The sequence below is a fragment of the Oryctolagus cuniculus genome, chromosome 4 (genome assembly GCF_051225735.1).
Source record: "Oryctolagus cuniculus isolate XC-2025 breed Fujian yellow rabbit chromosome 4, ASM5122573v1, whole genome shotgun sequence".
NCBI lineage: Eukaryota > Metazoa > Chordata > Mammalia > Lagomorpha > Leporidae > Oryctolagus > Oryctolagus cuniculus.
Genome location: NC_142870.1, coordinates 146345001 through 146366409, shown reverse-complemented (window position 1 = coordinate 146366409; position 21409 = coordinate 146345001). Strand labels below are relative to the sequence as shown.

The 21409-nt window shown below is 53.9% G+C and overlaps 1 protein-coding gene across 3 annotated transcripts in view; it reads left to right on the top strand.

Annotated features, from left to right (window-relative positions):
• The window catches only part of EPHB1 (EPH receptor B1), a 431493-nt gene that overhangs the window by 341540 nt on the left and 68544 nt on the right, over nt 1–21409 (top strand). For all 3 annotated transcript variants that reach the window (XM_051818616.2, XM_089332245.1, XM_089332244.1), the window contains 2 exons: nt 514–578; nt 12349–12471. In XM_051818616.2, coding sequence (XP_051674576.1) covers nt 514–578; nt 12349–12471 — 188 coding nt within the window. The remainder of the gene's footprint in view (nt 1–513; nt 579–12348; nt 12472–21409) is intronic.

The following is a 21409-nucleotide window of genomic DNA, read 5'->3' as shown; positions in this document are numbered from 1 at the left end:
CCCCTCCCTCACCCCCCTGCTCATCCTCAGCTGAGAGCGCCCAGGCCCTTAGCACTGGGCAGAAAGGCAGCCGGACCAGAGAGGAGGGGAGGAGTAAAGAAGAGCTCTGAGTTCCGCACCAGGGCCAGCCTGGAGGCTTCGTGCATTTTTAATGCTGCGTCTAACTGCCTTGGGTGGTTAGCCCAGATACTGTGTGCAAAGCCCTGTTTTAGGCTTCCCCCAAGCAGTACTGCGGCTCCACCTGAGCGCTGGAGATTGGCCGCAGTGCCTCCACCCTCTGACTGGGGGGCAGTGGGACAGGGGTTGTGCGCAGACCTTCATTTCCTGCAGACCCATCTGCCTACAGAACACTGGGTAAGGCAGGAGCAAAAGAGGGTTGCCCAGTCTTCCGCCCAGGACAGGGCCAGGGTGAGCCCAGGTCTGGGTCTTGGACGGGGCCTGGGGAGGAGGTCCCTGCAGCTGAGTGGCATCTGCACCCCCGGCTGAGACAGCCCCTCTTGTCTGCATCCACAGGAAACGGGCGTACAGCAAAGAGGCGGTTTACAGCGATAAACTCCAGCATTACAGCACAGGCCGAGGTGAGTAGGGAGCGCCCCCCTGCTGGCCACGGATGGGTTTCTGGGGCAGGCAGGTGTGCTGCCTGAGAGCGCCTTACATCCGGGCTGGCCAGTCCCTAGGCCAAGGCCCCCCCACCAAGCCTCGGTGCCCCCCAACAGCTGCCTCTCTCTGCAGGTGCCCCTGGGGACCAGACTGCCCACCCCCACTTCCTTGTGCCCTCTGTGGGTGCTCCTTGGACGTCCGCGGGGTAGATTATCTTCTGCATTGATGAGCCCGTATGGGACACGGAAGGCAGGGAAAAGATTGGGTTTAGCAAGTCAATGAATCCTGAAATCAGACTCAGTGGGAAAAGACGGAGGGCTCTCTATTAACATCATCTGCCTTATCTTATCCAATTGAGCGGCTGGGGAATGTGTTAACCAAATTCACAGATAAGCCATAGAACAGGAATGCAGGGAATTAAAAAGATAGTAGAGCCGAGAGGCCAAAGTGCTGGGCTATCTCCCAGGTGTTTTCTTTTAAGCAGTGCCTTAAAAAGTTTCTCTCTCATCATTCTACTCTTTTTTTTTTTCTGGAAAACCTGCATATTTAGAAAATATTTTTATAATGAAAAGTTCTCTTCCCCGCTGCGCACATCAAGTCCGGTGTCAGAACCGCGGGCTTTCGTCCATGGGGTGACAACCTAGCAGGAGGCAGAAGGTCGGCTGGGCAGCCTTCCCGCCTCCAGAAAACCAGGCGTGCAGATCCCCAGGGCGCATGCGCGTTCCGTTTCCAGGGTTCTCCTTTAGGACGCTGCGGATTCCCTCCCCAGCCGGTGCTCACACTCTGTGCCGTGCTTCCGCCATCAGCCGCATCGCGCCTCCATGGCCCTGTCCCCTTGCAAGGGAAGCCCTGTTTTGCTCCCACCCGCTCAGCAGTGAGCGAGCAGATGGCCCTCCTAGATGCCCCTGCACCAGGCATGCGCGTGCCTTCCCTGGGCGCGAAACTCCGAGCCGAGTTCTCGTGGACCAAGGTGCTTTCCTTCTCTGCTGGGGGAACGTCTAGGCAGCAGCTGGGCCATGAAGGAGCAGCTAGCGCAAGGCAGTGCTACCTCCAGCCATAGAAAGGCCACCATCAAGACCCCTGCATGGGTTTGCAGAGGGCCAGGCCGGCAGCCCGGTAGCTGTTGCTCAGGGCAGTCATGTGGGGAGGGAGTGTGGGCTTGGTGCTGCCTCAGAGGGCCTGCTGCCCTCCGTGCTGGTCCAGTGCAGCCCCCACAGTCAGCACCCCAAACGAGGCTGCCCACATAGCTGCAGCTATGCTCGGATTGTGTTTGCTCCAGGCCTCCTGGGCTCCATCCCTGCTGCTTTCAGAAGGTTAAGCCCTACTGTGTTCTTGTTCCTTTCCTGAGTCCTGACTGCTCGCTGCATAAGCTACCGACGCCTGTCCTACTAATGCTGAGCTGGGTCGGCCCTTCCACTCAGGGCCTTAGCTGCCCAGTCGGAAAACAGAGACTTGGGTGTGTCTGTGGCTCTCATGTGAGAGTGCACCTACCAGGCCACCTGGGAATTACCTGAAGGGCTTCCCTGATCTGCCTCCAGCTTGGGCCGTTGCCTCCGTGGCTCCTGGTCCAGGCCACTCCTTGCCATTGTGAGCCCGTGCAAGGTCTGCTTCAGACCTTGGCGTCCTGTGAGCCCTTTGCATGAAACACCTAGAGATGGTTGTGTCAGCCTGGAAGGAGAGTCAGGGCCACAGGGATACAAAACTGGCTCCAAAAGGAGGAATCTCATATGAAATGGAGAGGCAGCCAAAGGTGTCTCCCAGTGCCTCGGGCGACAGCTGCCTCTCTTTGGGAGGTGTGCGCGCTAAGCCTTGCCCTTGACCCTCAGGCGGGGCACAGCAAGGGTTCCCAGGCATCCAGGAGCCTGGAGCTTGCTGCCCCCTTGGCTGCTGCAGCCTGCCACATGGCCATTCCTTCTCCTGCTCTGGCGGTGTGGCTCTGCAGGGGCCACCATGTGGCACCTGCCCACACAACACTGTGCTCACAGCCACTTCCCGTGGTACTCGGTTGCCTCTGAGGCCAGCCAAGGGAGGCTTCCCTGATTCCTAAGAGCCATAGAAAAGCCAGTCCGTAGTCTGCGTGGTAGCGACCCCGCTGCAGCCAGCTGAGCAGCCAAAAACACAGAACTGAGAAACTTAGCAGTCCCCACCCCCACCCCTCGGGGGGACAGGGAGTTCTGTGGGTCTGGGTTCCCTGCCTTGGCGGCCTTAGAAGTCTGTCCTCTTTTTAATTTGGCTTGCCTTTTATAAACGTCCTTTCCCTCTCCTGCTAACTATCTGTGACACCTGGCTCCCCTCACACCCGGGCTCTCTAAACCCCTAGTCTCATGCACTGAGTTGCATTTCTACATTTTCTCCTGTGAACATCTGTCTCCCTGACTCCAGCTGTCGGTGCTGTGGGGAAGCAGAAGCGCAGTGGAGCCAGGCGAGGCTCAGCGCACAGATACCAGGGGAGCAAACCAAAGGCTACAGTGGAGAAAGGGCCTGGTTAACCAGGGCCGAGGGCTGGGCGTGATGGGTGTGCACCCTCTCCTGTGCCCCAGGCCTTGGGGACTTTACTCGGTAGCTCACTCACACTCTCCGAACCTCCACAACCACTCTGGAAGACAGGTGTGGCTCTGGGGAGAGGCGAGGTGACTTCCGCGGAGGTGGTGAAGGTGGACCGTGCACTCTGAGTCTGGCTGTGGTGCCTGCCATGCCCTTGGCCACAGCTCAGAGGTCCTGAGAAGCTCCAGGAGTAGTCCCTGTTGCCCTGGCTGGTGGTTGTTGGTCCCCTCTCTGGACCCCATTGCAGGAGGTAGAGAGATGGAAATGTCATCTGAATGTGTGTGTAACTACACCTAGGCCGTCCATGTGTGTGTCCCTCTGGGAGATGCTCCCCGACCTGTGTCTGAGAGCACCCTTGCCTCTCTCCCCCACAGGCAGGGCCCAGGGCGCTACAGAGAGGCTGGTACCCCTGCTCCTCCCAGGGGCACTGATGCTGAGGTCAAAGGCAACAGAGCAGAAATGTTGGCCTCCAGAACTCCTTCTCCAGCCAGTAGGGATGTGGCAGGTCTGGTCGGTCTGAGAACATGCCGGGGATGCCACTGTGGTCTCCGGGGCACTGGGTTGTGTTCCTCCCCAGAGCCTGGAGCATGGGGAGCAGGGGTGCAGTCGGAATCTGGATTTGGAGGAAAAGAGCAAGCTGGGAAGAGACTGTGCTGGAAGGGGGGTGGGGAGCTTGGATGGAAAACCTGCACACCTGCACCATGTGTTGAGGCATGGTGGGGTGGAACTGTGTGCACCCCCAGTCCAGCAGGAGGCAGACGGGTGGTGTGTTCTCATGGTGTCTCGTGGCCAGTTCTCAGAAGTGCTGCCTGGCAAGAGTTGCATGGATGGGAAGATTCGGGTGGGCCAGGGTAAGCTTAAGCATCTCCCTTTAGAAAAGTTCCAGCTGATCCCACTCCTGGCAAACAGGCACTTAAGAAGCTCGGGTCACTGCACAGTTGATTCCTGAGTTGGGTGGGGCGTGCAGGCGTGGGGAGAGAGGAAGCTGGGGGCTTGTGGAGGGGGGAGGCGCCCACACTCTCAGGAAGCAGCTCTGGCAAGAGCATCTCTGTGTGTAGGCGATTGCAGAGGGAAGTCACGGAGCTGCTCTTGTTAAGTTTTGGGAAAAGCAGAAACGGGGCAGGTGCCTGGAGACTCTGGGTTGGCACACACCCCTAGGGGAAGAGGGCAGAGCTCCAGCCCTGCCAAACAGGCACTCAGAGAGCCTAGGGAGCAGATGGGTTCTGGGTGTTTAAACGCAAATGAAGGGATCATTGGGAACCAGCACAGGTTCATTGAGAAAAAATTATGGCGACCTTGTCTCATTTGCCAGGGTTATACACTTGGTGACTTCAAGAGGAATTGCAGATGTAGCGGGTTTTTATTTTGGCAAAAATAGTTTATGGTCTCCCAAGGGAAGGCGTTGTGAAGTGGATGCATGGAAACAAGTGAGTTAGCTGGGAAGGCAGTCCCTAGCATTTTTCGCTTTCTTGTCCTGCTTGTTTGATTGTTTTTTAAATTCACAGGTCAGATGCAATCCTAGGGATGCTTATCTAGTTTGTAGGTAACAGTTGGAGAGCATAACTAACACCATAAAAGACAGAGCCAAAACTCAAAACTATCAACAGCTTTGAATGCTAATTTGAAATCTGCAAGACAAAATGTTAGCAAGATAAATCTGGAATCTAGTGTTTAGTTTAAAACAAAATAAGGCAGCACCAATGGGGGAAGGCTTGACTTACTATTTATTTGTGTGTGAGACAATTAAGCATTTAGTCAACCACATGCTTAAGATCAGAAATACAAAGCTGATAAAAATTCAAGCACCGTTATTGATGAAGAATAATATGATTAATAACTGCAGTTTTGAGCACTTACTGCATTAAACGCTTTGCATATATTAAGGAACTTAATCCTCCCAACAGCCCTGTGGGGTAGATTTTTGCATTTGAAGAAATAAAATCTCAGAGAGGGCTAGTAACCTGCGACTTGCACAAGGGTAAAGCTGGGGTCTCCCCAAGCCCCTGGTTCTGATTAGAGTTCAGTTAGGAGCAGGGGAACCCAGACACTGCATCCCTCACACTGGTGTTCTCTGAGGACCCCACCTGCGGAGGACGGGGGGGGGCCTGGGCTGCCACCCAAGGTTACTTGGAAACCCCAATGTTTGGTGCTGGAGACCCTCAGGCAGGGTCCTGTGGGCACCATTGAGCGTTAATGTCATTGTGGCGAAGGACCAGGAGCTGTTGCTAGCCTTCCTGGGGTTTGCCGGCACCACTGGATGAAAGGTCAAAGCAAGCCGACTCTGAGTGCAGGGACGCTGCCCCGTCCACTGGAGCCACCCACCAGAGAGGCAGCCTGCCCAGTGGGGACGTGGTTCTCTGTGCCGGTCAGGCAGAGGCGGCGACTCCTGCTCCGGGTGGGAGACTGGGAGGGACTGCATCGAGAAACGCATGTGGCCCGAGGTTCCTCACCCAGCTCTGAGGTTCTAGGCAGTGGGTGTGTTTCAGAGTGTTGGAGGACACAGCATCGAGCCCTCAGCTGGTCAGCTTGGTTGCCGGCGTGCGTGCGGGTCAGGTGTGCCCCTGGAAGGAGGAAGGAGACTGATGGTGGCGGTTCCGGTCACCTGTTCTGGATGGTGACTTATTAACTGAGCCTGAGTATATGAGGACCAATGGGGAGAGCAGGAAGGGCTCCTTGGTGCCAAAGGTGGCCGCGTTTATGGTGGGTGCTTGTGAAATGTCACAGGTAGTTAATGAGCTTCATGCACCCATGTGTCCGCTGCCGGCTGCAAACCGGAGTCGCTAGAAAGGTGACCGTCAGATCCCCAGATCCCTAGATCCCCAGATACACAGCTGCTGCCCTAGAGTTCCTGGCAGGACATCAGAGGAAAGTCCTGGCTGACCTGGGGCACGGAAGCGCACAGAGCAGGGAGAGGTTCAACTTCTCTTCCGGAGATACCTTCCCCAGCAGCAGCACTGGCCCGCTCCCCTACCCCAGGACACAGACACACAGCAGTATCTGTGGTTTTAGGAACAAATCCTGACCATGCGGTGAAACGCCCAAGCAGAAGGTGGTGGGAGTCCTCCTTGGATCCCCTGCTCGTCCCTCCAGTCTCGTGGCCCACCCAGTGCCTCAGTCTCCCTCTTTTTTTTAAGATTTATTTATTTATATTTGAAAGAGTTACACAGAAAGAAGAGAGACAGAGAGAGAACTCTTCTATCCGCTGGTTCACTCCCCAACTGGCCGCAATGGCCAAAGCTGTGCTGATCTGAAGCCAGGAGCCAGGAGCTTATTCTGGGTCTCCCACGAGGGTGCAGGGGCCCAAGGACTTGGGCCATCTTCTACTGCTTTCCCAGGCCATAGCAGAGAGCTGGATTGGAAGTGGAGCAGCTGGGACTTGAACTGGCGTCTATATGGGATGCTGGCACTGCAGGTGGCGGCTTTACCAGCTACACCACAGTGCCGGCCCCGAGCCTCCCTCTTGAAAACAGCACCTGTTGTCCTAGTCTGGGCCTTGGCTGGGGTACACTGTTGCTAGTATTCATCAGCCGTTACTGGCAGCTTTACCCCAGGAAACTGCTCCATATTTAGCTCTTCCCATCCAAGCCTCCACTTCTACTCCGGTGCCTCCCCAACCCACAAGCCCACGTCCACTCTTCCAGCTGTCTCCAGGCTGGAAGTTTTCCGACCAACTCTAGGAACCACCTCTTTCATTTATCCACTGCAAGTCTCAACCAGTGAGTGCCAGCTCCCCTGACCAGCGGTTTCTTTTCCTGAAATCCATGACCTGGTGAATAGCAACAGAAGATTCTAGAAGGCATGGCATTGATCTGCTAATTCCTTATCTCTGAGTGCTTACCTTGGTGCTATCAGTTCTTCCTTTGAAATTTCTCTCCCGTCCTCAGCTGTTCTCAGTGGAGTGGGCTGGCTGAGAACTCTGTTATCTTCCACCTTCGTTATGGCCACATCCTCATAGCCTCTTCCTCACACCAGTAATGAGTGCGTGCTGTAGCCTGCCAGCAAGACCAGCTCTCTGAGCCCTGCTCTGGGATGGCCCTGCCTCTCTGCCGGTTCAGTTGTCAGCTCTGTGTGTTGGTGGCATCGGTGTTAATGCCTTTCTTTGGTAATCAAGGCCACATCAGTGTTGTTCCACCATGAGCACCTCTGTCCTCCACAATCCAGCTGGTCTCCCTCTCCTCTCACCCAGTGCCAGGCCTCTCTAGGCGCCTACCTTGCCCACGCAGGACCACATGTACGTGCCCTTTCAAGCTCACCCCAAGTCCTGGTGTTTCTGGGATTCTGACTGTGAAATCTACAGCATCCCTAGTCTCTGCGTTCTCTCATCTCCGAAGCACTTGCAGCCCACTTCCAGGTGTGGCGCCGAGTTCAAGGCCATCCAGCACCGGTCTCTGGTTGTCTCATATCTTAATGGCCTGGAGAACTCCAAGAGCTTTGTCTTCCTGTAGCTCCCACAGTCCCTGGCACAGTGCTAGCCAGGTACCCTTTGTCGGGGATGAGAAACAGGAGAGGTGCTCAGTGCCCTGAGGCTGAGCGTTGGATGAATTCACTTCCAGAGTCTGGGTTTTATGTGTAGAACTCTGAACAGCTACCCTCTTGCGCTTCAATATCTGGACCAAATTGTGGTGAGTTGCAGAGATGACAACGCTGGGATCCGGAATGAGGATCCTCACTTTCCCATGATGCTGTAAAAATCCGCGGGGTCACTGAGATGTTACCAGCTGAAAACAGCCCGCTGTGCCACCTCTTTGAGACCATCCTATAGGATTCCAGGAGTCCTCCACCAGCCAGAAACCACCAGGCTCTTCCTGGCACCCCTGGAGCCCTGTGGGCAGTGGTGCTCACCACTGACTCAGAAGGTGCCCTTGAGATTGATTTTGAACTTCCTGGATGCATGGGAGCGCTCAGTCTTCCCCTTCAGCTCTTAAGCATCACCTGTTGCTCAGATCTGGCCTTTTGCCACCCCCTTCTGCTCTCCCCAAGTCCCCGGCACTTGCAAATGGTCTTTGCTGACTTTTCGCGTCCCTACGCCTCCCACGTCTGCAGCATCCCCGCAGCTTTCCCTGGCTGCTGCCCTCCTGAGGGCATCCTGGTGTCCGCTGCAGACGTTCTGACAATGGCCAGGAGCCTCCCGTGCTTCCAGAACCGCCCTGTGCCACCCAAGGAGGCCCCACCAGAACCTAGCGTAGTTGAAGCCGTGGTTCATGCTTAAGCTTTGGCATTTCTCCCGGGGTTGTGGGCTCCGGTCTTAGCAGGTTTTGAGGCTAAAGAACAAGCATGCTGGCAATGAGCTCTTTAATAGAAAATGAGCAACCTAAAAGATTGTAAAATTGAGAATTTGTGTTCTCTCTCGAGGCACTAGCAATCACAGGTCTTCATCAATGAGCACCAGTTAATAATTGGAAATTGTAAAGCGTGATAAATATGTTAATGATGTTTATGTTAATAATAGCAATGTGAGGCATTGTACAGATTATTCTAAAACGCCATGCATTATACGATGTTACATCTGATATTATTATTACTACCACTAATAATATTTCCCCAACACTCACAGTCTGACGACATCTTCTGAGTCCCGTCTCCAAATGTTCGGCTGTGCCTGACTCTGCAGCCTCGCTCGCTGTCTGTGATTCATTGCACTAAATACCATTTTCCTGATAATTAAAAACTGCTCACTGGCAAGTGGGAGCAGGAACAGGCGGATGCAGGATTTATGCAGAAACACAAAATGAGCCAAAAGACAAATGACCTGTTCTGCCTGGCTGAAGGCATTTCTTTTCCCCTCCTCGTCTTCTGGGTCTGCAGAAAGGCGAGCTGGGCCATGGGTGAGGGCACTGGGAGCTGTGTCGTTGCGAGGTGAGGTGGATGCAGCGGGAGCCGCTGCCTGTCTGGGCTCCCTCCTGGTTCCGAGCACAGAACCGTCTGCCCTCCACTGGAGGAGCTGTGCCTGGGCCATCTCCTCCATCCACGCTATTGGGCTGTTAGACCTCAGGGAGAGGCAAAGCATTGCATTAGGGCCGTGTCTTAGGCCATCAGTTTCACTCTTTAAGTGTCCCCTCCCCAATGCGACGATGCTTCTGTCAACTTCAGGGAAAATAAATACAATCTGTACAGTTGCATGGATGCAGCAAGTGGGACGTGCTAAATGGATGCTGCAGCATCATGTACCCACTCTGGGGCCCCAGGTGGCCACCTTAGCCTCTGGTGAAAAGGCCTCAGTGAGAGCCGAAGCCCCCGGCCCCAGAAGAGCAGCCATGAGTTTGCGCATACCCTGACACACACACACGTGTGCACACACTGTTTGATTTTCCAGGCCAGTGGGCCAGCAGCCGGCTCTCCTTGCTGTGTGCACTTTCTCCCAGCAGGGCCCACCTCGTTGCACTTTCCTGGCCAAGAGGAAGAACGAGGAAGCCCCTGGAGAGGAACGCGCTCCCTCCGGGGAGTAGCCCCTTCCCCCAGCTGCATGCAGCCAGGCCCTGCAAAGCTCATGAACTCGGAATCCCTTCCCATTTGTCCTCCTGTATGTCTTCCCTTGCAGACCGTTCATTACAGCACATTCTAGATTGTTTAATTAGTTCCCATGGAAGAGTCCTGTAGGACAGCTTAGCATACATGGCTTAAAAGCCCTTGATCTAAATTAGCAACGTAGTTATTTTTAAAGCAACTAATCTAACCCTAAGCGGCTTACATCCCGCACTGCCCACCCCACCTGGCTTCCCCTCCCTACCTCCTCAGACACTTCTAGAATAATTTACTGATAGAGCAGTGCGGCCTCACTGTGCGTCAGGCACCGTGCTAGGAGTGTCACTTGCAAAGGGTGCTTTTATGCCACAGCTGGTGATCTCCTTCTTTGTGGGAGGAAAAACTTTTCTAAGGGGTGATGTGGACTTACCATGTTCTGTAGGGCTGGTAGAAGGTTGCTGGGTTCTGACGTCACCTGTGGGCCCAGGCAGCTGGCCTCTGGCCCTCCTCTCTTTGCTGCACAGAACTGGGGAGAAGTCACGGCTTGTTGGCAGCGACCTGCTGTCCCCTTGCATTCTGAGTGCATCTGTTGCCCGGTCTCTCCCTCCCTCCTTCCACCAGCGCACAGTGGCTGACTTCTGCCTGCTGGCAGCATCTGTTTCTTTGCCTGAATGTTTCCAATGACCTTGGCACCCCCCCTCCCCAGCGCCACCACCCACCCGGACAGCAGGCCAAGCAGTCCATGACCAAAGCCGGTGGGGGATTCAGTATGGAAATACCACAGCTTCCTTGACCCCAGGATGGGCGGACTCTGGAGCTGAGAGCTGCTTCAGGGACCACAGTGGTCGGTGGCTTGAGCACAGGTCTCCCAAACACAGCCTTCCAACGCCCTGTCTTCCTTCCCGCTTCACTCAGGTACATCTTGGGATCGCCTCCCAGATAGGCCACTTGCTTTCAAAACCTGCCCTCTGGGGACACCCTAAGCAGGACCAGGGTGGCCTGGATGTGCGGTCCTGGTTCTTGGCCCATTGTCCACCTGGTTTCACTAGTTCTTGCTCTTTACCTGTTCTCTGTGGCAGCTGAGAAACGGTTGGTAGTCTTCTGTCTCTGTTCCCTCTTCGTCCACTGTTAGTAAACCAGCGCCCCCTCTTAGGCATGCTCATGGGGCACACCGCTCTCAAGTCTCTCAGGGATTAGAACATGCACCATGACGGCAAGGCCCTCTCCACTTGCTCTGTGCAAAGTCTGTGCCATCCCAAAGTTTCCAAGGAGCATTCTACAAAGGTCTAGCCACCCTGAAACCAGCAGGCCAAGATTGGCTTTATTTAGCAGCCAGGAAGAACCCATCGTCAGAAAAAAAAAAAAAATTGTTCCTCTGGGCGGGACCCCCAGGCTCCTTGGTCTTAAAAGGAATCTGGCTCAGTTTTTTGCTGTGTCTTCCTCCTGCTCTGGGATCGTGGCCTAACGCTTCTTATACACACTGGAGTTGGTGACCAGGGTAGTGTTCGCTTAGGAGACCAGCAGACCTGTGAGAAAGTTTGTGGGTGGAAAATGTCAAAACCAGAGCATGCGTGCAGGGCTGGGAGCCTCGGAGAAGAGGCTGCGGTGGCTGGGGCGGGGCTGCAGTGCTGCGGTGGAGACTGAGGCCCGGGCTGAGCCTGAGGTGTCCTTGCTCACGGCCCTGGGTAAGGCAGCGGCTGGAGGGAGGCCCACTGCTCTCCCACGGGTGTGACCCCTGCCTGTCCTGCACTTTGCCTAATGACACATCAAGCATGTTGACAAATCACCTTGCGAGGAATCCATTTGTTTCTTGGGTTCCATTTACTAGCGCGCCCCCTCTCCTCCACTTCTTGAATGTATTTTTCCTGCAATGACAATTCTCTGTGTTGTCCCCATGCACACCTATCTGTCTTAGCACTGGGCACCTCTGTGACAAGCTCTAAATTCCTTTACGTATTCCTCACTCACCATTTTCTTCGTTTTTCATACTTCAGTGTGTCTGAAGGCATGGGAGTTCAATCACCATTTGTCTTTCATTCCATCTCATTTTTTTCCACGTGGACTTCGTGCTTTTCCTAACAGAATTTTGTTAACTTTTCTACTCACATTTTTGTCCTCCAGTATCCTGTCTTGGCACCTCCATTTTGAGGGTTTTTCTAACAGCAATTTCTTTCCTACCTTCTTTCTCTCTCTCTCTTTCTCTCTCTCTTCCTTCCTTCCTTCCCTCCCTCCCCCCTTCCTTCCTTCCTTCCTTCCTTCCCCCTTCCTTCCTTCCTCCCTCTCTCTTTTACTCCCTCCTCATCTCTCTGGCAGCCTCAGATCACAGCCGTCAGTTATAACCTTAACAGCGGCCTCCGCCAGGAAAGTTGTCAAGTTGATAAATATTGATATCTACCCTACCATTTTCCCACCACTTTTCCGCTAATGCATTTGGTTGGCATCAATCAGCTTCTCTGCCTTCTGTGAGTGCCCGGTATGGGAACTGGTCCCGATCTGTCACTTATAAGTAATCTGTTCCACATTTCATCAAGAGCTCACAAAGAGAAGAAATGCTGGAGGAGACGTAGAGGACGGGGAACCTGGCAGGAGTGGCCCCAGAGGGAGGGAGGGAGCAGGGGCGGCTGGGCCAGGTGAGGAGAGCAGGCAGTGCAGGTGCACTCCGCAGTGCTGGGGCCAACAGCAGAACTTGGCGGCCGCTGCATTCTCCTCGGGATGTTAACCCTGCTTGTCTCCTCCAACAAGGCTCCCCAGGGATGAAGATCTACATTGATCCCTTCACTTATGAGGACCCCAATGAAGCCGTCCGGGAGTTTGCCAAGGAGATTGATGTGTCTTTTGTGAAAATCGAAGAGGTCATCGGAGCAGGTATGGCTGTCCCTCCCCCTTCGTTTCTGTCCAGTTGGTGTCCACACGTCTTCGGCCCACCGCTCCCTTTCAGCCTAAAGAGCCGGCCCGTTGGGGAGACAGTGTCTGCTTTCCTGTGCTGCAGAAGACAAGTCTGCACCCCTTCTGTGTGTGTCTAGGTCCGAGAAAGAACGTCACTCGGAATCTTCTGGGGACCTTGATCATGGTGACCAGGCTTTTCTGGTATTGCAGAGAAATCACATGTGGTTGGAGAAGATTAGAAACAGCTCTGCACATGGCCCACGAAACGCAGACAGGAGAGAGACACAGGGCACACACTCAGGAAGAAAACAAAATCTTTAGAAATTGGATCTAGTCTCTCACTCACTGATGGTGACGTCTCAGTGGCTTTCGGCCAAGATTCCTGGCCAAACACAGAGCTCTCCTCTTCTCTGCACCTGCGTCTAGAGACAGAAAAGCCCAGCCAGAGTAGAAGGAATGGCCTGAGATGTGGGAAGTCACAGCTGAGGACTGAACTAGAGTTTTCATCTCTCTTTAATGGGTCAGGAGTTGAGTCAGTTCAGTAACGGACCCAGCCTTACTCTTGGAAGCGAGATCAAACATCCCAAACGTCACTGCTTTATAAGGGATTGTTACCGTCTCTTACGAATCTTCCAAAAAGCTGGGTGCGGCCTGCGTCTCCTTCCTTACTCTGTGTTCTTCCTGCGTGTTCTGTGTCTTGTCTTCTCTAGTCCGTCTTAGCCATGGTTCAGGCTCTCTTCACTGTAGTCATCTCTGCAGCTCCTGGAGCTGAAGCGCTTGCTATGTTCATACCAATATTCGGAGAGCCGCGGAGTTTCCGCTGCCCGTAATGTTTTCACTCAGTACACTACGTGCAGTCAAAGTCTCGCAGACGGCCGCTTCCTAGATTATTTTAGAGGGAGTGTCACCATCCTTCCATTCACTGCCTCCCTTAATGCACGGAGGGGTCGAAAAGCCGTCTGTGAGTCACGTTGGAAAGCCTGCGCCACTCGGCCGCCAGTTCCATGCGCTGGTTTCTCTCTTGAAGAACCCCATCCTCGAGTGCCCTTCAGTGTCCCGATGGTGGGCGCTGGGACCCTCCATGCCCTGTCCAGACGGCTGACCAGAACCCGAGCCCATGAGTCTGCGCCTGTCTCCCATGGCCGTTCGTTAAATGGGCTCCTGAACTGAGGCTTCCACATCTGCGCCCGTCGTGTTCTCTCCCTCTTTAGACACTGGCACGGTTTAGGATTGCGCCGTGGAAGGCTGCCGACCCCATGAATCCTACAACTCCCAGGGGCTCAGATTTCCCCCGTGAACCTGACAGCGCTGGGGAGGCGGGCTTTTAGCCCTGCACTCTGTTTGCCCGCGTTATTAATTGCTGTTATGGCTTGCGGTAATGGCGCTAGTGATTTTAATGTTGTTATTTATGCCATGGTTCAGAGTGATGTGTTCCGGGCTGCATTTCCTGCCAGGGAGCACACATCAGCCTCCATCGCAGGGAGAAGACAGCAGCCGACTTTATGGTCCTGCCGGGGAGTTACGGTTTGGGGTGAGGTCACCAGCTGCTAGATGCCCATAAAGCGACAACTGATGGTCCTTCTCTCTCCTCCACCTTCCATTCATGCACAGTGCTTGCTGCTGTGTGTGTGCCCTCTACATCTACACAGAGAAGGTTTCTCCCTCTCTGTGGCTCCCACATGCTGGCCAGAGATTGATGCATGGAGCAGTTGTGTGATGCTCAGCCCACAGTTAAAGGCGTCTGCCCAGTCATGGTGACCTCTCCCCACCCCCCACCCACCACCTCCACTAGAGACCAATCCCCTTATAGGACTCAGAAGGCCCCAGAGCTAAACCCTGGGGATATTAACTCCCAGCGCACAACCTTACACAACTTCAACCCATCGCCCTCACCTCCCCACACTCTGGTAAGAGCTGATGTGAAGTCAAGTTTACAAACTGGCCTGTTGGGGGTGCGGGAGTGGGGAGGGACTGGTAACTAGAAATGTTTCTCTTAGCCACCTGGGAGACTTGGAGCAGGGAGCAAAAACTCAGGCTTCCATATGGTCCCAAAACACCACAACAAACAAAACACAAGGGGAGCAAAGTCAGTCTTCCTTCCTCCTCCCTTTCTCCTCTTCCTCTGCACTTCCTCCCTCCTGGCCTCCTGCCCTCTGCAAGCTTGTACTGAACACCTCCTGCCTCTGGGTGTGGAGCTCCAGCGAGGAGTAAACAGCTGGCCCCTGCAGAGACCTGGGGGTCTTTGTCTTTGCCGACAGCAGGTGAACCTGTAGCCATCATCTGTTTCACCCTGCCCACAGCACAGGCACAGGTATAAGGTGTGCACCCAACACAGAGGAGTGCTTGGCTCTTTGTGGTGGCTCCTGCTGGGGCCTGGGGTAAGGAAGGCTCCACAGAGGAGATGACCTTGGGCCCTAACCTTCAAGGATGAAAACGAGTAGAAAAATGAAGATTTTAGGAGATGTGGGAGACAGTGACAGGAGAGGAAAATGAGCAGGACCCTCTGGCAGCCGTGTGCCGCCGCCAACTGCAGCCCTAGCTCCCAAAAGCAACTGCGTGCATCTCGCCCCAGCCCCACACACACTGGCAGCATGCTAGTGACTGGACGCCAACCCCATGGGAGGGCTGACACCATGAGAATCAGCAGAAGCTACCCATCCAGGGTGTTTGTTTCTGTGTGTTCTGGAGAGCCAGTAGTTGAACAGCTCCCAGAAGAAGAACTCCCTCCTACTGTGGCAGAGTAACTGGCCTGTGCCTGCTGAGTACAGATCTGGAGGAGAGGCCATGTTGTCACAGGAGGGGTTAAGTCTGGGGTGCATGGAGATCCTCGTTCATTAAACATTGTTTCTGTGCCTGGCGGGAAAGATGCTGGGGAAGCACTGGGTGCCCGGCAGTGGCTGCCCTGAGGGGTCATCGTCTGTACCAGGACACACAATATGGGGGGGGGGGGGCTGGGGGACAGGTAGCCCTAGAGATGGGAGGAGAGGCTTGAGGGCAGGGGGAGACTTAGGAAGAGGGAGCTGAGGATGTGGTGGTTTGGGATGGGTTGGGAACAAGCAGGAAAGAAGGCCTCTGGGAGGGAATTCCTGGGGGTAAGTACTGAGCATCAGGTCTGGAGAATCGGGCTGAGCAGAGCGGTCAGAGGCTACAGGATGGACTGTGTCATTAGAAAACGAGTAGGAAAGCTCTGAGACTGTCTGACTCTATGTGGATGGGGCTGAGAGGAGCAGTGGGGAAGGGAAGGGTGGAGACTCAGCTGGGACGCTTGCAGAGGCTCCGCGAGGGCAGGTGCCGGTATCAGAGTGAGAAGGAGGCTGCCTTAAGTAACCAGACTTCACCCAGCTGGGTGCGTCCCAGCACAGCAAATGGAACAACTAGTGGGCATGGTGGCTGGGATGGACAGGGACAGGTGGGGCAGGTGTGGGGGGTGTGTGGCCAGAAAGCAATACCTTGAAGGGAGAGTAAGGCTGCCTGGCACCAAGGGTGTGATGGTTGAGCCTGTTGAGTGCAGGAAAATGGAATACCATCTAGAAACTGTGAGGTTGAGGGATTGCATCAGCTCCCACGGTTCTCCTGAAGTTGCCCAGGATGCTGGACAAAGAATAAAGAGCGTTCAGTGTAAGTTAGATGTGATGCCACCCAGAAAACAGAAGAATTCACCGCTGATCCTTGTGCAATTGCTGTTTGCTGTCCATGGTTCCTCGGGAGGCTCATGGTGCCTTGGGAGTGAGCAGACCCAGGTGTTTTTATTGGGCTGAGACTGGCCTAGTGCATGGCATTTAGGTGCGCGTGGTGAATGAAAGTGGATGTGGGGGAAAATCATGGTGGGGATGACAATCTGGGGAGCTGCATAGAGTTTGGGAGAATGAGGAGCCCGCTGGAGGGAGGGTTACTTTGTGTTCTGAAAATTGCCAAGTGGGATGCGGGAGAAACGGCCCTTCCTCTCCTCCCTGTAGGTAATGGAGGTGATTGACGTCTCTAGAGAGGGCAACAGGCTATCCTGGCATTTTCAGAGATTTTCAGCTCAGTGTTACCAATGGGAGTTGTCTCATGGGTCAACTCCAATGCATGGGTTAATTCTGATCCGTTGGGTCAGTAGACTTACCCAGTGCGTAAACCAGAGCTGCCAGCTGCGATTGGGCCCTACAGCATGAGTGACGTTCCTGGGTTGTACAGTGCGAAGCTTGTGTGACTGTATGCAGCAGTCTCGAACAGGACTGTCAAGTACAGGAAAATGTAAGTGCAGGTGTCACCAGCAGGTGACAAGCAGAAGGAGACCTGCCAGTTGTGTTTTCGTTAATAGATACATTCTCTTCCTCTGACTCCAGGAGCTACCAACTCAGCATTTTCAAAACTGGCTGATGCTGAGGGAGAGGAGGCTGGGGTAGGACAGTTGGGATGAGGGAATGTAAGACACACACAGGTGGGGCGGAGTCACCCAGCATAGCCTTGGCACAGCTTGGGAGAAGAAGATGGGTTTCCTTGGGGGATGATTTGGCAGGAAGGTCGCTTGCCCAACTGGTTCTCTGGGGTCATTCAGAGCGACAGTACAGGGAGGGTTTCTAGAAGAGAAGACCTAAAACCATCTTCAGAAGTTACAGTTGAAGTAGCTGGCATGTACTAAGCACTCATTGCCTGCCAGACTCTGCCCTGTGTGTTTCACAAGCATGGCCTCACTTAATCCTCCTTGTGAGTTAGAGGTGGAGTTTATATGTGAGTATGTTTTAACTGGAAAGGAGTTGGCCTAAAGAGAATAGGTTGTTGTGGGCTGTGCTGCCAGCCCAATAAATAATGGAGCTAGAATGTATTTTTTAAAAGATTTATTTATTTGAAAGTCAGAGTTACATGAGGAGAGAGAGAGAGAGAGAAAGAGAAAGAAAGAGAGAAAGAGAGACAGAGAAGTCCTCTATCCACTGGTTCACTCTCCAGTTGGCTGCAGCGGCTAGAGCAATGGCCAATCTGAAGCCTGGAGCCATGAGCCAGGAGCTCCGGGTCTCCCATGTGGGTGCAGGGGCCCAAGGACTTGGGGCATCTTCTACTGCTTTCCCAGGCCATAGCAGAGAGCTGGATCGGAAGTGGAGCAGCTGGGACTAGAATCAGCACCCATATGGGACTAGAATCAGCACCCATATGGGATGCTGGCACTTCAGGCCAGGTTGTTAACCTGCTGCGCCACAGAGCCAGCCCCAGCTAGAATTTAAACCCTGATGCAGCTATTCTGGATCTGGGAAATGCAGCCCCTGCCACGCCCGCCCCCACCCCCCCACCCCCCCGTGTTGGCTGCTATGGAAAGGAGCAGCAGGGTAGCCTCGCTGAAGCTCTCGCTAGCAGTTAGGAATCCCTAAAGCCTCTTTGCTGGGAACTCTGACTCTGCCCTGGAGTTTGTTATTCTCAGTTGGAGCTGCTGCAGAGATAGTCCCCATTCCCTGGAGAGAGCTTGTTCTCCTGAGAGTACTGTGGTCCCATCCTCCTGTTCTCTTGTACAAGTTACGCCTTAAGGACATTGGCAAGGGTCAAGATTGTTAGCACGTTTAATTATGTGTGCTCTGTAAACAACATGTATGGGTCTACGTGTATGTGACATACAGGTAGGCAGTGTCCCACTGCTTTAAAGAGCTTCAGGACAGAGAGGAAACCAGGTTGCCCTTCCTCCTTGCCGTCCACATATGAGGTATGGTGGACACACACAGTGGCTAAGAAGCAAGTTCCATCTCACGTACCAGTTCCAGGAGCCTGGGTAATGGGCGTCTGAGCTGAAGATGGCTGTGATCAATTAGTGATGTCTGTCCTCCAGGCAGGGTCAGGAGGTGGTGGAGTACGTGCCGTGCCTCTAGTATCCCTGGTTTAGCTGTAACCTACTTACTTATCTTGCACAGGCTACGGCTGGAAATCATACCTTAAACCCTACTTTAAATTTATTCTTGAAAAGTTCCATTTCTCGTGTAAGCTTGAATTAGTAACTAGAAACTCTACCTTCCTTTTTCCCCCCCAAGGCAGTTTGTGACTTCAAAATTCTGCTAAAAAAAAAAGAAGAAGAAGAAGTGCAATTGTGTGTATAGCTTCACACTGCACATAGCCAACAGCTACTGCTTGAAATACCTGCTGGCAGGCTGGATGTTTCATTTCCAAAAATTGAAACTTCGTTCCTTCTGATTTTATATATAATAGTTGAGGCATTTAATGCTGCTGAACCACTTTTTCTCTCTTCCTCATTTTGTCAGGGAAGGTAGGAAAGAGGTATTGGCAAGGAGCGGAAACTTGTAGGGAATCATCTCAGCAGCTGTCTGGGGGAAAGCTCAGGGACTGGCTTAAATTGCCCAAGCGGACAGCCTTGCAAGCTGCGGTCCTCAAACCCAAGCCCCATCAGAAACACCCAGAGCCCTGCTCAACCCAGATCCCGGCCCCGGGCCCCCCCACCTGCCCCCTCCCCCAGCCTCCTGAGCTTCGGATCCACTACATCCAGGCAGAGCCGGGGGATCTGCATTTTCTAACAAGTTCCTAAGTGAGGCTGGTGCTGCTGGCCACGGACCACACTTTACCACCACTGAGTGTCATGGGCTACCAGGTGGACCTGGAGTTGGGGCTGGATCCCAACCAAGAAAGTGCTTGGCCACAGGAGAGGGTCCAGGCTCAGCGGCAAATGTGTCCCAGAGTCTGACCAGACCACAAGGAAGCTGCAACCCCCATCAGAAGAGTCTGCGTGAAAAAGCAGACAGCCACAGTCACAGCCTGACAGCATCGTTTCCTGTAAGCACTGAGTTGAGATTCTCCTGTTAATTCCTAATTTGTGGAAAACTACTTTTCAGGTGTTATGAACTTCCTCGGAAGTCCTTCTGTAAAAGGAAGCTCCTTAGGGTTCAGATCACCACAGCAAATCACCACAGCCCCCAAGCTCTGGCCCTACTAACAAGAAAGTTCATCTAAAACCAAAGTTTCTTGAAGACTGAGCTGGAAGTCCAAGGTCACAGACAACAGCAGCTTCCCAGGTTGCAAGCAGCACAAGGTCTTGGTTTGGTCATATGCTCAGCTCCTGCCTCCCCATGAGACCATGGAGGTGCTAAGGGGCTGGAGACCCCAGGCGTTAGTGGCTTGGGCTTCCCTGGAGACATCCCCCATGTTCAGTGCCTGGCGGGAAGACTTCTCCATTATTCGAGGTTGAGGGTGGAGGGCACCCCCTCTAGTGTGTCCTGGGCCAGTCCCCCTAAATCTGGCAAGGCTGACCTGCATTTCTGCCTTTGCACTTCCAATGCCACCCGCACCATGGAGCCTGGCTACTTCCGTCCCCCATTTCTGCTGCTTAAAAATCACCCCACGTGCATGTCTCGGAGAGCGTGCGGTCTGCAGCACACTTTCTCAAAGACTCTGCAGCCCCGTGGGCAGGCAAAGCAGTGCATCGCTGCTTGTTCTTGTGTAGTGATGAGAAAGAAGAGTCCCCAGGGAGTGAAGGGCCCCGCCAAGGTTGACTGAGTCAGGTGCGGTTCCGCGGTAGACTGGGCACCTGCTCCCCCACTCACTACCGGGCCCCCTCCCACTCGTACTCAGGGTTACTTAATTACCGGGGTGAACGCAGCCTCCGAGTGAGGAGTCTGGATTAAGTGACTGCCTGTGCAGTTGCTGCTTTGAAAACCTCCTAGCTCAGAGAACATGAAGTCATTTCTTTGCCAGAGAGGGAAGGAGCTATTTTTACAGAGTAGCCGTTCCTGAAGGCGCTGACAGGCAGAAGTCTGAGAGTGGCAACTCTGTGACCACCTCGCCCCATCCGGAGAGAGAATGCTTTATTGTGCAGTGTTCCAAAAACAGTTATTTTGAAGTAGTTACAGAGAGACAAGGAGAGACAGACAGAGAGAGAGAGATCTTTCAACTGCTTGTCCGCTTCCCAGATGACCACAATGGCTAGAGCTGGGTCCAAGCCACAGCCAGGAGCCAGGAGCTTCATCTGGGTCTCCCACATGGATAGCAGGGGCCCATGCATTTGGACCATCTTCCACTGCTTTCCCCGGCCATTAGCAAGGAGCTGGATCAGAAGTGGAGCAGCTGGGCCAGTGCCACGTCTCACTTGGCTAATCCTCTGCCTACGGCGCCAGCACCCTGGGTTCTAGTCTCTGTTGGGGCGCTGGATTCTGTCTCAGTTGCTCCTCTTCCAGTCCAGCTCTCTGCTGTGGCCCGGGAGGGCAGTGGAGGATGGCCCAGGTCCTTGGGCCCTGCACCCACATGGGAGACCAGGAAGAAGCACCTGGCTCCGTGGCAGCCATTTGGTGGGGTGAGCCAATGGAAAAGGAAGACCACCTTTCTCTCTCTCTCTGTCTCTCTCTCTCTCACTGTCTAACTCTATCTGTCAAAAAAAAAAAAAGTGGAGCAGCTGTACTTGAACCTGGCACTCATGGGGCATGCCGGCATTGTAGGCGGCAGCTTAACCCACTATGCCACAACACTGACCCTGCTTTATTGTACAGTGTTTAAAACCTGTTGGATGAGACCCCTACAGCAGACATAATTCAAAGCCAAAGTATTAGACCAGTCAGTCACAAAGATGAAACAGTGGGATCGCATTTGTCATTTAGGAAAGTAATTTGATCTACATCGTTCTGTGTGGAGACGGCTTTGCAAATCCACGCCTTTGCTGGTGTCTGTCTTCCCTCTTTTCCTGTGGCTCTGCACTGTCACCTGTAAAACCCACACGGTATGTCAGGCCTGGACACAAGCCCTGCTTTCAAGAGGATTCAGAGGTGTGGAGATAAATCCCCGGGGCCCCAGGGCTCTTGGCAGTACACTGATCTGTTTGCAGTACGCCTGGGTGGCTTGGACCCTGGTCCTCAGCCCTCTCAAATTTGGCTGCATCTCCAAATCGCTGGGGCTGCCAGGCCTGGCTTCATGGGCCTGTGCCCAGCGCAGATGCACAGGGCCTGGTGTTTAGAGG